The sequence below is a fragment of the Lycium ferocissimum genome, chromosome 3 (assembly GCF_029784015.1).
Source record: "Lycium ferocissimum isolate CSIRO_LF1 chromosome 3, AGI_CSIRO_Lferr_CH_V1, whole genome shotgun sequence".
Lineage (NCBI taxonomy): Eukaryota > Viridiplantae > Streptophyta > Magnoliopsida > Solanales > Solanaceae > Lycium > Lycium ferocissimum.
In genome coordinates, this window is record NC_081344.1 from 68324947 (window position 1) to 68342020 (window position 17074).

The window sequence follows — 17074 nt, forward strand, 5'->3', positions numbered from 1 at the left end:
AGACTTTTTTCATCTCCCATGTGTCTCTAAGCAAGTTATCTCAAATATTCAACCGGGAGGGTTTTAATCTAAGGGGAGTTATGGTCCAGGTGGTTAACAGGGACACCCAATAATTTAGGTATGATCCTCGCAAAATGATGATAGTTCAGGGGGTTTTAACCTATTCACTCTTACAAAATCATGGAACAGTCACTAGCTACAGTTCATATCGAAAAAGGACAATTATGACAGGAGGAAAAATAAATTTAGGATGAGAAACAGTAAGCAACCATAGACCCTTGCCATAATTAAGAATATATGTAAGAGTGTGACTATGTTGAGGTACCTCAGTAGTTTCCTTCTTAGCGGCCCCCTTCTTTTTCCTACCAATGTCAACACCATAGTGCTGGAGGTACCAATGTTTTAAATGGTGCCGCATCAACTTGGACAATTGCACTCTTAACCAGAGTTTGTGTGCGAACAAGCTCATTAATTGAGGCATTGTAAACCACATCAAGGATACGGGTCTTGCGTGTAGTCGCCTCACTACCCCATGAAAAGTTTCCTGTATCTAATCTTAGTGCCCTCCACTTCACATTGCCACCACGCACACGAATTCGCCTGACTGTCTTGTTACTTGAAATCTTGGTATTAGCTGGTTGGCGGCCAAGCTCGTACCTTTAGGGAATAAAAAAAAGGATGAGTAAATTGACACAAAAAGACAATATGCAGCCCAAAATCTAGGTCTGCATTCCATAACATTGTATTCATATATAAAGTTACTTTTGGATTACTTTTGGACATATTTTAACTTCCCCAGGAGTCATTTTGTCTTGCACCTAAAAAAGAACACACAGTAAACTACTAGTCTACTACTGCTATCTGATTCGCTAGCAACTACAACTATGATAGAAGAACATAGTCAGTCATATCTTCACCATCTAGCCTAATTGCCCAGAGATATTCTATAGTTACAAAGAAGAAACATGAAATCTAATTCCATTTTTTATAACGGTGGTGGTGGGTCTAGCTTGTGCGTACCTCAACTAATTCCATGGGGTACCTACTTCCTCCCACACCGCAGTGTTTGGGTAACTCTATCCATCAAGACTTAGACAAATGAAAAGAAATCACCTAGTGTTTTTGCCTTTGTTGGGATTTGAACCTAAGAACTAATGGTTCTCCACCCAACTCATTGATCACTAGGCCACACTCTTGGTGCTTAAAATCTAATTCCATTTTTCCGTAGACTGAGCCGTTAATCAACCCCAAGAATCTTCTTTGATATAATGTCATCTATTCAAAAGGTGAACTTATATCAACTAATTTTGACCATTCATAAGATAACCCCTAAGAAAAATACACATTGAACAGCCTACACAATCAAGTGAATTCCAATCGAGATGCAGGTAATGAACACAACAATCACAACGTTTGCATCACGAATTTCTTTTAAAACCAAAAACAATACTAGTAATCAATGAATCATTTGTGAATCTCAACATCTCATTAGCGGAAGACCATCTAATGAACATATTACACACACACACACATCAATCATTAAGTGAATCAACTATGTTTCAACCCTAGACTAGTTGGGCTCGTTGCACATACACCAAACAATCGCTCAATCGATCAACTGTGACTAAATCCTGTTAAGCTCAACAGGTACAGCACACATACACACAAACATATACTATAAATGCATTATATGTAAAAGTAAAACGAGATAGAGGGGGAAATGCACATAATAAAATGGAGAAAAAAAAAGTACAAAAACTTACTTTCGTTTCTTCCTCCAAGCTTTCTTTTTGCCACCAGTGGCACGTCTCTTGTGCATAGAATCTCTTGAAATACCTTTACATACATAATCAAAACACATAAAATTACTCCTCCGTCCCATAAAGATTGTCATGATTCAGAATACGAGGGTCAAATTAACAAATGTTCGGGTCCAGGTCAAACTAACTAATGTGCGGTCTGAATCCGAACATAAAATCTTTATCTTTTTAAAATAATAACTATAGATTTAGAAACTACATAAAAAGTATTGTAAGTCATAACAGTTAATGATTCAAAAATATATAGAAAATATTTGAAAAAATTATGATAAAAAAAATATCATTTGACTGTCCAAATAATAACTATGACAATCTTTTTGGGACCGAGTGAATATTAAATTCATGATTTTTTTTCCACCTAGTTATACACGAAATTTTATGAAGATAATAGCAAATGAATCTGCAGAAAAATGAAGAAAAAAATAAAAGGAAGGTTCAGATTATTACCCATGGTTGCTGAGAGGCTAAGCTGACCTCACTCTTCACGCAGGTTTCGCCCTTGTAGTAATGAATGATAGCGGAGAAAAGGCCATAAATAAATTCCTTATCTACAAGAGGCCTAAAATGATCCCTTAATTATATATATACCGGCTTTTAGTTTAACTATGCAAAAACTTATCAAATTTAGTCTCCATCTATTTTTTATACAAACAGCGTACAAACTCATAAACCTTCATGAGATTAATCGTTAAACCATTCCTCGACCTATATTTCTCTATAACCTTTTTTTTCCCTCATTCATTCTTTAACCTCAACTTTTTTCCCAAGTTCTCTCTCGCATTTTGTAACCGACAGATGCGTTAGTTAAAACCGACCAAATTCGTCGATTTTGTTAAAAAATTAAAAAAAAAACTGACGGTCTTAAGTCGTTTTTTTTTTTTCTTCTTTTGAAATTAAAGAATGAAAATGTAGGAACTTGGAGTCAAACCCGGTATGTTCCTTTAGCATTAAAGGGCTTTACCACTAGACCACTGATATTTTTTGTTCATATACTAACATTGATTTAATTTATCTTGTTTTTCGTTCTAAGACCCGACGACTCCGTCTCCGTCGCTTATTTTATAAAAAAATAAAAATAAAATAAAATAAAACCGACGTTTCCATCTATTTATTATAGAAAATAATAAAACAAATAATTATATTTTTCGCGCATTTTTGTGCAAAAAATAATCGACGAACCGTCGGCTTTTCTTAAAAAAAAAAAAAAGATTTAAAAAAGTTATTGAAAAAACCGACAGAATCTGTCGGTCTTTCCGTCAGTTTTTTCCATTGATTTTTTTCCGTCCGTTTTTACCAGTTTTTTAATAGTGTTTGAGAAGAATTATTGCTGCAAATTTTGTGCTCGAGTTTGTCTTTTCAAATTTTAGAGACTCGAGAAATGACACTAGTGCCGTAATTTTTTTTTTTTTTTTTTTTTTTAACAAGAGGAACTTGAGGAAAAAGAAGCGAGGGAGAGAGAAATATGTGTCCTATGAATGGTTTAATGATTAATCTCACGAAGGTTTATGAGTTTGTCTGCCGTTTGTATAAAAATAGACGGAGACCAAATTTGATAAGTTTTGGATAGTTAAAGGACTAAAAAAGCTGCAAGTGTATAGTTAAGGGACTATTTTAGACTTACTCCTTATAGGGGAGTAGACGGTCTATTCATGGCCTTTTCTCTAATTACCACTAAACTATAATAGCAGTTGATGTTGTACGAAAGTTAAACAATAATTGTGCGTGTGAATTGATCCGAATCTAATGGAGTGACTAGATTATGATTTATATAATTAATAACAAGTTTCAGTTTGAGACATTGGTTAGTATCATTAATTATTAAATTAATTTCAACTAGTTTCAGATTGAGTTGGTTGCTAATGATTTATATAATTAATTTGAACTAGTTTCACATACTCCATTCTTTTTAATTTATGCACCTTACTTTATTTCTAATCTGTTTAAAAAAATCAGTTTCTTTATTTACGTAGTAAATTTTTACATTTTGATTTTATTTTTAGTATTTTTGTGAGGCAGAAAGGCTGCCTTCGATAGACTTTCGGTTTGAAAGGAAAAAAAAAAAGTTTGAAGCATGATATCTCTAATCAAATTAAGTCACATAAAATAAAACCGGAGAATAAAGTAGTTATCATCGTTGTATATTTTTTTTAGTTTTCGTCCGATGTTCGGTATCCGCATTGGGACCAACTAAATTCGTATTCATGCCGAAAGTCCTAGATTTGAAGGTAAAGCGCTCTATAACAAATGCAATTTCGTGCCCAAAAAATCTCGGACTCAAGACCTCTAATTACCGATGAAAGAGTACTTATCTTTCACCACGATCCTGGTTAATTAGTACTAGTTTGTATTTATGCACGCCAAACACCTGTATCAAATACATTTTCTTGTTTTTTACCTACTTAATTATCTACTGTTCCCGCCCTCTCCAATTACCAAAGAGTCAACCTATTACCCATAATCCAGTACATGAACCTATACCCAAAAACGTACAAATAAACTTCTTCCAACTTCTTTTGTCTCCACGTGCCATTCACGTGTGTAACACTACTTCACGTGATTTTAAATATACGTGGACCAATAAGAGAAGCCCACGTCTCAGGTATGTACGACAAAGAATAATCTTATCGCTGTTTTTGGATATGCCCTTCAATATTACGACCTTGCCCCACATTTTACTGGTATACAACCCCGTATATCCTTTTTCAGGTGTCAGTTCACATCCCCTTTTTATCTTCTTGAAAAGCTTTTCTTTTCTTTTTATATTTTCTTAAAATTATTTGGTACCATATATAATCAAAGACAAATTCAAAATTCAAAGTTTATAAATTCCTAAAAATATTGATTCAGACAGACCAAGAAAGATCAACAATAACCTCAAATTAAAATTGAATTAAGAGTCAAATATTTATAAGATGTGAGTGAATTTCTTAATATATATATATATATACACATGATCCGAACGAAAATTACCGAATTCACTTACTCTTAAATGAGTATAGCACTCTGAATTCGCGTATGACATTGATTAAATTAATTCAAATTTGTATCACGTAATGCCAATTAAAAAAAAAAAAAACTTTACCTATTTAGAAGTTTTTTCTTGCCAAAATTTAAACTTAAAACCTCTGATTTGTTTGAAAAAGTTCACCCATTCAACTAAATCCTTGATAGTAAATCTTTTCACTTCTTTATTGGAACATAAAACCACACTTCTTCTTATTCTAGGTGCTGAGGCTGGTTGGGGTTCAATTATGCAAAAATTAATACTCCACAAAGGTATTATCCGGATAATGATTACAATATGTGAATTATTGCAAAACCACACTTTTTAATATTCTAGGTGCCGAGGTTGGTTTTCTAGAGCTATTTGCATTATTAAAGAGTAGATAATATATAATATGAATTATTATTAAACCACACTGTTTCCTGTTCTAGGTGTAGAGGATGGTTTGGCTTTTGAAAAATTTATGCAACAATCATGATACAAAATTATTATATACTCCCTCCTCAAATTATTTATCGCGCTTTCTAAAAATTATTGTCTTAATTCATTTATCATTTTAAAAGTTTAAGTCAAAATTTACTATTCTTTCATTTATCCTTGGTAATAATTATCTTTGAAGACTACAACTATCTGAATAATTCTGAGACGACACATAAATAAAATAAATATTAACTGAAGAGAGATTATGTCTTAAGATATAAATAAAAGTACAATAATCAAAACCTCTACTAATTAGTATTTTTTAAGGATCGTGTAAAAGATAAGCACGACAGCTAATTTGATATGAAGGGAGTACTAGTTATGAATTATAAGACCAAAAATAACTCATCTAGTCTAGTTTAATATATTGCTTTCACAGTGATTTCTACTTTTATTTGAAGTTTACATCTTTAGTCATATACGAAAGCATATGCCTTATATCAAACTCTAATAAAACAAAATGAGACTCGCTGTAATTTTTACCAACAACAAAAATAGTCAAATGACGTGTTTACAAAGAGACAGCATTTTGTATTATATAGTTAAAAATATATTAAAATTTTATTAAATTAAATTCTATAATAAAAGCAAAAAACCTATTTGGCTCCATAGATAAATATAGTAAATCATTCTTTTTCGGAAGGAAGTAGCTTCCTTTCGAATATTCTCTTTTAAGTTCCTATCTTTATGTCTTAACCCCTTTAACTTCTCCCTCTATATATAACCAAACCCTCAATCATATCTTTTCCTAAATTAAACCTTTAAAACATACTTCATTTCATTTTTCACAAAAACTGAAGCAACAAGAAAAAAAAAATGTCTGGAAATATCAGAATGAAGAGATTTACTGACCCGTTTAGTTACCTCAGCAGCGGCAGCGAACACAGCGCTGATAACGACGTCGTTTCGCCAAGCTTTTCAGGTCTCATTTTTGGTTACCCTGATGACGTGGAAAATGATGATGATAATAATAATAATAATTCCGATACTACTACTGAGCTAGACGAGCATGTATTTAATGAATCAGTTGATGTTTCTGATGAAGAAGAAGACTTTTCGCACGTGATTTTTCATCAAAGCGATACAGATTTGTTTCGTAACGTGCTTTATTCACACGTTTACAAAGCGCTAGAAGTTTTTTCATGTTTGAAATCGACGAATAAATCGGTTTTACGAAGGAATGTAATGATTTTTTTAAGAGATTCAGGTTATAATGCAGCTATATGTAAAGCAAAATGGGAGAGTTCAGGTGGACTTACAGCTGGAAATTACGAATTCATCGACGTTGTGAAATCGGATCAAAAAACTCGTTACTTCATCGATTTAGATTTCGCATCTGAATTCGAGATCGCGAGACCGATGAAGTTTTACGAGAGGTTGTTAAAGTCTCTGCCGAATGTCTTTGTCGGACAAATCGAAGAATTAAAACTTATATTGAGGATAATGAGCAATGCCGCAAGGCGATCGTTGAAGAGTAGAGGATTACATATTCCTCCTTGGAGGAAACACCGTTTCATGCAAAATAAATGGCTCGGTCCGTACAAACGGACGTCAAATCACGTCCCGTTAGGAAACACTGCGGCGTTATTGTTGCCGCCGTTAAAGCAGGCAAACGCCGTGAAGTGTAGATCTGTTGGCTTTGATGCTGCCGTTAACGGTGGTTTTTGGTTACCGGCGGTGAGACGGACGAGATGACTTAATTTTAATTATATATTAGCATTAGGAGTTTTTTTTTTTGTCGCTTTGTGTTAACAAAGAAATGTCGTTTTGTTACCATTGTGAAAGAGATAAAATGATTATCCTACATTGCGTAACGCCGCAAATCCCGATTCTATCAAAATTAAGAGCAAATTTGAGTCAAACTATAATGGAAAGGTTATATTTGGATCGAAAATATAACAGAAGAAGGGGTGTGTTTCATGCCGAATAAATGGCTACGGACGTGGAATTTCATCCTGTCGGGGTTGAACACTCTGTTGTTGTTGTCGTTGAAGTAGACGCAGCAGCTGTCCTTTAGGTGTCAATTGGATAATCTATTTACTATGCAATAATTCGCAAATAATAGGAGATTGTAAACTGCGGGGAGCTCCGACTGAGAAGGCTACTGATGAGGGGATTCAATCCCAAGTCTTCCAAACAGCTCATCAAACCAACTCAATCCGACCGTTGCGGGTTTAATAATCAATCTTAATTATATCAGCATTTTTTTTGTCGTTTTGGGTCAACATAACGTTGTTTTGTTACCAATGTGAGGGATAAAATGAGTATCCAACATTGTGTAACGCGGCAAATACTCATTGTCTACTTTTGTTTATTTTAGCAAAAGTTCCACGTGCTAACAGATCACGATCTTAGGACCGCTAGATGGTCAAATTAGATTGATCCAATGGTCACTATTTTTTTTATTGTAATCACTATGGTGGTGAAGTATATCTAATTGATTGATGGGCCAATGTAATAAATTATCTTATCCAGGGGACCCACAAAGAAGATATTGATGAGGTTGACGTGGCAGTATTATTTGAGAGTCCTTTTTTTATTTTTTTTTATTTAATGCATGACTTTTAAATGTGATCCTTCTATAGTTTAAAGAACCGAAATAAATGAAAGTTTTAAATTTTGGGCACAAATTGGATAAGTCATAAGCTCATACGTCATACTCGTAAGTCCGATTAAAAAAAAAAAAAAAAAAGATAAATCATAAGTGATCTGCTAACTTTAGACAGTAGAATACGACAATAAAGACGGATGCAAAATGCCAGAGTTAATTTCTCAGATGGTCATTCAAGTTTAGAAATATTCTATAAAAATTATTTTTATTTTACTTAGGACAATAAGATCACTCATGTATTGCTATTTTCCTCAAAAAGTATGGAAACACTCAAAAGTTTCCTTCTCTCCTAATTGTATGCCACGTCATTAGAGCCTCATATTTTTGAATTAATAGACTTATTTAACTCATTAAATTCATAATTTATATCCAATCAACTATGACCAGGTTAAAATGCCATAAAGGAATAAACTAGCATGTAATCTAAATGAATTAGAATTAAAAATAAATTTTTTAAATCTATAGATAAGTTATAAAATTAAAATATAAAAAAATTAAATTTGAGTTACTTTAGAGCTTTAGTTCAATATATTGCTAGATATTAACATGACAAGTTAGAATATCTATAGCATAACATGAAATAAATTAAGAATATTTTATATTTCATATAAGATTAATATAATATTTCAAAATAAAAATAAGAATAATTATCTAATATTTTAAAAGAAGTATTATAGTAATGAAAATTCTATACCTTTTGCATGAGAAATAAAAAGACTTTGATGGTATGAAAATGGAAATGCCAAAAATTACACACTACATATATAAGAATAAACAACTAAAAATAAAGAGGAAAAATTTACACTAACTTTATTTTTTTAAATATACAATTTAATTAGATTTTTTAAAAGTTAAACCGATATGAATATAATCTATGTGTTATCTGTGTAATTCATTTAATGTGGAAAGAAAATGTAGTTTAATGTGGAAAAAAATATGCTATTAAAAAAAACTTGAATTTGAATAGAAAAATTAAATAACTTGAATTGTAATTTAAATTGAAAGATAATATATTTGAATCGAGATTAAAAAAAAAACTAGATTTGAAAAAATGGCATAATAAAAAGTATGATTTGATTCTTTTGCCGCTTTTTAACCAGATCATATTTAATTGGATATAAAATATGAATTTGGTTAAATGAGTTTGATGAGTTAAATATGTCTATTATTAAAATAAAAATGGGTTTCAGTGACATGGCATGCTAATTAGGAGAGAATGAGGATTTTGAGGTGTTTAGGTACTTTTTGAGGAAAATAGTGATACATGAGTGACCTTATTGTCCTAAATGAAACAAAAATAATTTTTGTAGGAAATTTCCTAAACTTGGGTGACCATCTAAGGAATTAACTCCAAAATGCAATGATGTACTGTGAAATAGGGACACCGGTGTTTACACCAAATCAATTGATGCATGACATGTGTTTGAATATGTGCAAGTCACTTGACCATGATTAATTAATGTATGTATTCACTTTACTAAATTACTTAAACTACGGTAAGTTATATTAATTTGATGTAATCACTCGGTGTGAGTACGAATTTGCCGTGAAATAGATGTATTCTCTTTTATAATAAGGACAATAGAACAGAGGCAAATCTAGAATGGGTCAAGTGAGTTGAGTTTTAAATAAATGGGTAGATTTGATTTAATCTTGAATTCACAACGTGGCAAGTTCAGAAAATGCCATACGACTGTTTTAAAGACTCAAACTTTACCCAGACTGGTTAGCCAAATAAAACGTCAAGGGTATTTTTAGGCCAAAAAACTAACGGAGGACATTTGTGAGCCGATTTCAGTACATTAGACGTAATTTTTTTGGCAATTTTTCGATGTTAAAACCGCATTTATTCCTTGTTTGATTTTTTTTTCTTAAGTTTTCCACTCGATGTCCAGTATTCATATTGGTGTTACAATTAATTCGAATTTGTATAGTACATGCAGAGACAAATCTTGACTTTCTAAAATATGGGTTCACCACTAAAAAAAGAGAAATTGTATTAAGTGAGAATTGATTCCTAGTCCTCTAGGTAAATAACTCAATCTTCAACCAAGTGCACAATTAGCCTTCTTATAGTATGAGTTCCAACATATAATATTATACTAATTTTAAAAAATATAAAAATAAAATCTTAATTTTACAGAGAGATCATGAATTCACGTGCCTCAGAATTAGCACACAAATTCACCCCGGGGTACATGACATACAAAAAGAAAAATTGCTTCGTATCAAGATTTTATTTTTCATATTTAGGGTTTAAATTTAAATCTCTGGTTAAATTTCCTCTTTTTTTTTTTTTTTAATACTAATCCCATTACAATTTTTAGTGATTATTTGGGTGAACTATTGTTGCTAATATAGTTAGGTTCATGTCACTTCTAAATGACAGCCAGGTGGGCATTGATTTTAAAAAGAGTGGTACTGGTGATTTTAATTGGATAATGTTTTTAATCTTTCAAGAGATTAGATATCTTGATAAGGCTATGTCTATTTGTCCTTTGAGTGGAGTTGTGGGCTATTATTTGGCTGACCTTTTCTTGTAATGTTTAGGGCTATTGTAGTAAGTCGAAGTGACCTTTTCAGGGTGATATTCTGATGCTTTAATTTTCTTTTATAAATCATGTCCCATTCAATATTTAGTGATTTGACTAATTCAGATTCATATCGAGTAGTGACTATTAAAAGAGGAAGACGCTCTATCTACAAGATGCTTCATCATTCCTAAAGCTAGAATCCAGAGGCAGAGCCATCATAGTAGTCTTGACAAAACCCCACATTTTTTACACAAAACCTATATTTATGTTTTAAAAAATTATTTATTATATACAAATAATTAATAAATAATTTATCATGAACCCATTATGCAAGAAGAATTGTGATTAAGAATCCATTAGCTAAAATTCTGACTCTGCATTTAAATTCAAACCCAAAACTTTAAGTTTAAGGATGAGGAAATCTTACCCAATCTCACCCAGCCCATTGGTTGTGAACTTGTGATGCTTTAAATTGTGTAATCTTAAAGCGATTTCGTAGTCCGATTTAATTATCCAGTATTTAACGCTCATTAGCCTGATTAATTTAGATCAGTGCCGAATGTATAGTAAAAAGGATAAACACTCTACGTTAAAAAATTCTCTATAACCAAAATTCAATTGTCAGACATTTAATTAAAATCTCAATCATCTTATTGCTCCTTAGCGATTAACAAGATATCTTTTCACTTTTAATAATTCAGAACAAAATTTAATGGAGAATTGGAGATAGATGGATTGGTTTCTCATGTGGGAAAAGCTTGTAGATAGGAACATACAAAAAGCTTACATGTGCCAAAAGTAATACTCCCCCTATTTCAATTTATTTATCTGGTTTTGACTAGGCATTGAGTTTAAGAAAAGTAAAAAAATATTTGAATCTTGTAGTGTTGGATTAAAGATATGTGAAATGTACCAAAATATTTTTTAATGCGTGATCTTATACATGTCATGTGAAAAGTTAAAATTAAAGAATTACTAAAAAAAAAAAAATCCTTTTTAAACAACTAAAAAGGAAAGTAGTACAAACAACTTGAACAAAGGGAATATAAATTTGACAATTTTCCCTGTTCTGTTGCATTTTCATTTTCTCCGTTGTGGCATATCAAACAAAACTGCTACTTCATTTTGGTATTTTTCTAGTTTACTGAATAGATACGAATCCATAAAATATAATTATCTAATTTTATATTAAAATATAGTTTGAATAGAAAACATAAAAATGTATTTGCATTGGCTGCTGGTTCTAATTAAATATACATTGACCTTGTCACACCCATCCTTCCATCTCTCCAAAAATAGAAAACAAAATAGATTGTTTGTCAAAGAAATATCCTTAGGTTTTAAGTATATTATATATAGCTCATTCCTATAACTATTAGTTACTCTCTATTTTGTATTTGTTATAAAATAATAAAGCTAGCAAGAACAATATTATGGAGAAAGAGAGAAGAGGGAGAATTCTTATTTCTCTTGAAGGAATTAATTTACAATGAAGGAGAATCTCTATATTTATAGGGTAAAGTGACTTGATCCCAAAGTCACTAACCCTAATATTTCTCCTAAAGATAGACATCCACAATAATAAATAATATTTATAACACTCCCCCTTGGATGTCTATTTGATAGATAATGTCCTATTAAAACCTTACTTGAAAAAAACTCGGAGTGGGAAAAATTAGTGAAGGAAAAAAAGAGTACGCATTTCTAATAATACGCCATTTGGTTTTCATTAAAAACCTTACAAGGAAAAATCCTCAAAAACCTTGAAAGGGAAAAAGAGTACAACGCCTATTAACTCCCCTGATGAGAACTTCAATCCAAAAACTTGAATCTTCACATCTCGATCTTGTGCACCATCTTCTCAAAAGTTTCGGTTAGAGACTTGGTGAATAAATCCGTCATATTATCGCTCGATAAATCTCTTGCACGTTGATATCACCATTCTTCTGGAGCTCGTGTGTGAAGAACAACTTTGGTGAAACATGCCTTGTGATTTTATGAATCCTCTCCTTAGTTGGGCTATGTATGCTAGTGCATCTTCAGTCTTTGAATAGAGTTGTATTGTTGAAATCACTCCAAGTGCATTCCTGACTTGCTTTATAAACAGATGTTATCTTTATATGATTTGACTGTCATGTAGAACAACATTGTATGACTATAATCCCTCATAGTCATAGCAAAATATATAAATGCATCAATTGCATAAAGATATGGCACTTCAGGACCCAAAAATTTTGCAAGTTTCTCATTTCAGCTTCTTTCAGCAGATAATCTATTTCTTTTGAAAACTCTTCAAGAGTTTCAATAATTCTCAAGTAATCAACTTGCACCAACAATATGACAAATTTTGATTTTCACAAAGACGTAAGGATAAATAGAGTCATTTGTGCCCTTAGTCAGTAAATATTTATTAAGGTGATAAAATCGCGTTCACCTTGCTTAACTTAATTCATATAAGAATTACGAACAAATTTCTACAATTTGTATATGCTTCGGCATTTAAAATTCTTCGGAATTTTCATATAATTTTGTCAAGTAATTCATATAGGTTGTGACAACATCTATTTCTATTTAAATGATATGACATCTTACGGTGGCCGGACAAGGGTCCAATAAACTTTACGATTACCAAGATTCATCATTTCACTTGATAATAATTTCTACGTTAGGATGCTTTAATAGGCGTAGAATTTAGATCCTCACAATCTTTTACAATATTGCGCTATATTGTACCAAAAATATCGTCGACGATATATCATTTGTATCGGTTCGCAATGTGACATAACTTATTGAGATCTCATCACTTCCATTATTTTTAGGTACCTAAATCTCTCATGAGGTTTCATGAAGTGTTATGTCGTAGGCTCTTCAAGAGCACATTGCCTCCTTAAAATGATCATTAATCATTTGCACCTCTTTCTTTTCAATGATTATTGCGTTTGGAACCGATTAGTCTATCACACTTCATGCATGTTGTAGACTTTGTCCTTCAGGGACATGAATTTAATAGGAGCATTTTGTAGCTGAAATTAGAAATTAATTTTGGGTCAGCAAATGCTTCTAGCATTTGAATTGAATTATCCTTTTAATGAGGATCACACTAATGATAATTCATAACATATTCTTCAACTGCTTATTCTCTCCCCCTTATGTTAGAAAAACTAACATATATCCCATCTTCTTTAGGGGAATCCATCTTTGTGCATCATGGTAGATTAATTAATCATATACCACACATAAAAAACTGTTAGATGGAAATATCTAGTTCCTCACCCTGAACCAATTGTGAGGGGAGAATTTATCATAATATATTGGTCTGAAGCATACAAGTGATGCTAGTATCATATCTCATACTAGCACATGAAGGTTTGTTCTCGAAACAATAGTTTAGCTATTTATCAAATATTGAAGCCAAACCCGGCTTGGATATAAACCGGCATTAACAAGATGAATTATCTTGATTACATAATCTGAAAATTGTGCTCTCAACTCAATTATTTTGAGCAAGTAACTTTGCATATGTCAAATTGCGGGTTGACAATAAACACACATGTGACCGTCTTAAGATTCATCTATTTAAGACATCACATAACAAGTGAACGGGCCCATATTTACCTTTTATATTTTTTCAGAAATTTAGAATTCAATCCCAACATTAGCAGGCAATCAACTTATCATGAGAACAAGCAACAAAAATAATTCCTTGAAGGATCTTCTAGTTCTTCAATATATGTCAAATACTTAATTTGCACATCATATTTGAAATAAAAAACCGCTCATGCCAACTAATAAAATTATCTATACTAGTAAACTTCAGGTTTACCATGCCCTGTGCTATTTGTTTTATTAAACTTCTAGTTTACTATGACATAAATTATTTTTGTACCAATAAACTTCTAGTTTATTGTGGCATGCAATTCATCGTGCTTATATTTGTAGTACAAATCGGGTAAACTTTCATATTCATATTTCTTTTCCACTATGACATTTTGAAATATTTAGTCCTCCAATCATTTAAATCTTCAATATGATAACCATTACTTTAGTAAACTTCGGGTTTACTACTTGTATTTCGATCATAACAACTTTGGAGATAGGATGAATGCCATAATAATAAATAAACTCTTCAGAGCTTTCAATTTATTTTTCATAATCGATATTTTGGACAATATATGACTCTTGTATATAAACAATTAGGTTCTTACGGACCTTGATTATTCAAGTACTACCAAATATTGCTTAGATCGGTGTCTAGAAAGAGAATTTGATTAGATATTTATGATGTCATGAAAGAAAACGGTAGCGAGTGGACATTTAGAAATAATAAATTCATAATTGAATTTTAATCTGAACTTGCTTTGAGAGTTATTCATATCTTCAAATGAAATGACGTACGCAAAGTAAAATAAATACACATTAAATATTAGTACTATTAGAAAGTACAAAGTAAAAACTAAGTAATATAACAAATCAATGGTTATATTCTGACAAGAACCAATACAGACATGTGATATCAAATGGACTAATGAATATAGTACAGTTTACACGCACACATGCAAAACATTCTTTGGCTGTGGATATACACTATAAACAAATAGTGATAGCCATAAAATAAAAATGCACAGAGACTATAAAACTTATAAAGAAATGGTTTAAGATATATTTCACACCTTTCCTCCCATAATTTCATAATGCTCTAATTAACAAAGTGATGGACACTTCCACGTCATATACTTAAAGTTTCGAGTCCTTGTTTTCATCAAATAGAATTACATCCATCTTGATAAATTTTCATCAATATGATAAAAAATAATGACTGGTTAATAAATCGTACTAGTATACAATAATTCACTTTTCTAACTTTAAAAGATTTGCATACATATAGTACTCTTTAAACAGAATCCTTTTATGATGTATCGAAGACTTAACATAATAATATTAATTTAATGAAATTGGGTAGTGACCCATATCTTATAAACAAAGGATGAAAAAAAAAATATTATGGTTCTAATTAATGTATCTAGTGCCTATGTAATTTAGGCTCAATCCAAAACAACAAGACGTACTACTCGTGGTTTACACGTACCTTAATATTCAAAAAACAAATAATAGCTGTGCACTTGATTTTGACATATTATTAAGAATATGCACTACATGACATATTGGTGTACTTCCTCGAGGGAAAAATATGTAAATTGTTATTTCCTTCAGGAAAATTAAAAACATACAGTAGAAAACATTCAACAAGATCTGCCATCTTTTGCCTTAAAATAAAATTGACCAAGATGTCGCTACGTACGACAAATACGTGCAATGACTTTATACCACAAAATAACATTTATATTCTTTGTTATTTTATCTCTTCAGGAGGTGTTGTGGTATTTCTTCATTCACTTCGGGAAATGAAACTGGTCACTTAGATGCGCTTTATATATTCAATAGCTTTTTTTTTTCCAACCACAAGAAAATATTGCTTCAAATTATTTCTCATATATCGTACAACTTCTTTCTGCTTTAGGAGAAAATTTCAAAGCTTTACTTCTTAAGGAGTAATGCAAAGTTTAACCACTCAAGAGTAAAGTTAGAAGTTCTACCAACTTCGGGGGTAAATTTAAGAGTTAACTACTTCAGGAGCAAATTTCAAAGTCTTACTACTTCGGGAGTAAACTTCATATTTACTAATCCAAGTGTAAATTTTAGAGTCTTACTACTTCGGAGTAAACTTCGATTTACTACAAGTAAGGAAATTCGAATATTTCTTCTCAATTATTCTACTCTTCCGGAGGTGAGTCGTGATATCTTCACAACCAAGTACATGTTCGTATTTATAGGCTTTACAATATTGTCACATTCACTTCAGAGAATGAATCTGTATTTGTAAGTTGTTTCACTCACTTCAGGGAATGGAACCAAATCACATGGACTTGCCTCAACCACATCAAAATTACGGAACTTACAACTTCTTCTTATGATGTTGCTACTTGAGGGCAAATCGAGGCATGTATATGGAGATTTTTCTTTAACATATCTCCCTTATAATCGAATAAGCCTATGAAAATATTACCACTTCTCGTGGTTGTAGACATAAATAAATTTATTCATAACATGACTTAAGAAATATTGTCACAATCACATGCATAAATATAAAATTATCAAGTAAAAACATGATTTAAATATTGTAAATATTGAATATCGGAGTCATTGCATTTTCACCTTTCACGAGAGTAATTAAATCTTCATGATTAACATGAATGAATACAAATAGTAGATGTATCTAACAGTACCTTTAAGCAACTCATTATAAGGGGAAATATTGAAGTCCTTGACATGCATGCAGTAACATAATATTAAGGACGTACCTGGGCTGCCAAAGCGGAAAACAAACTTGAAAACTGATTAAAACCAAACTGTGATGGCGGCTGCCATATCCCTTGGACTGGTTCATCCTTCTTATCATTAGCTATATGTATTTATTTGCATCTTTACCTAAAGATGCAATGTTTCACCTTTTTTTATTTTACGATTCAAAGCTTTGTAATTGCTAGGTAGCGGACTGAAAAACACTCGGCGGTTTTACAATATTGTCTAATTTTTTCAATTGGCTAGAGACTCGTGCTGATAACGT

General features: G+C 31.6%; 1 protein-coding gene and 1 pseudogene across 1 annotated transcript; one reads left to right on the plus strand and one right to left on the minus strand.

Moving 5' to 3' along the window:
• The window catches only part of LOC132051211 (small ribosomal subunit protein eS8-like), a 32442-nt pseudogene that overhangs the window by 989 nt on the left and 14379 nt on the right, over positions 1-17074 (minus strand).
• LOC132051210 (uncharacterized) lies at positions 5977-7108 on the plus strand. The gene has a single exon (XM_059442465.1). The coding sequence runs from the start codon at positions 6121-6123 to the stop codon at positions 6997-6999; it is 879 nt and encodes a 292-aa protein (XP_059298448.1). The 5' UTR covers positions 5977-6120; the 3' UTR covers positions 7000-7108.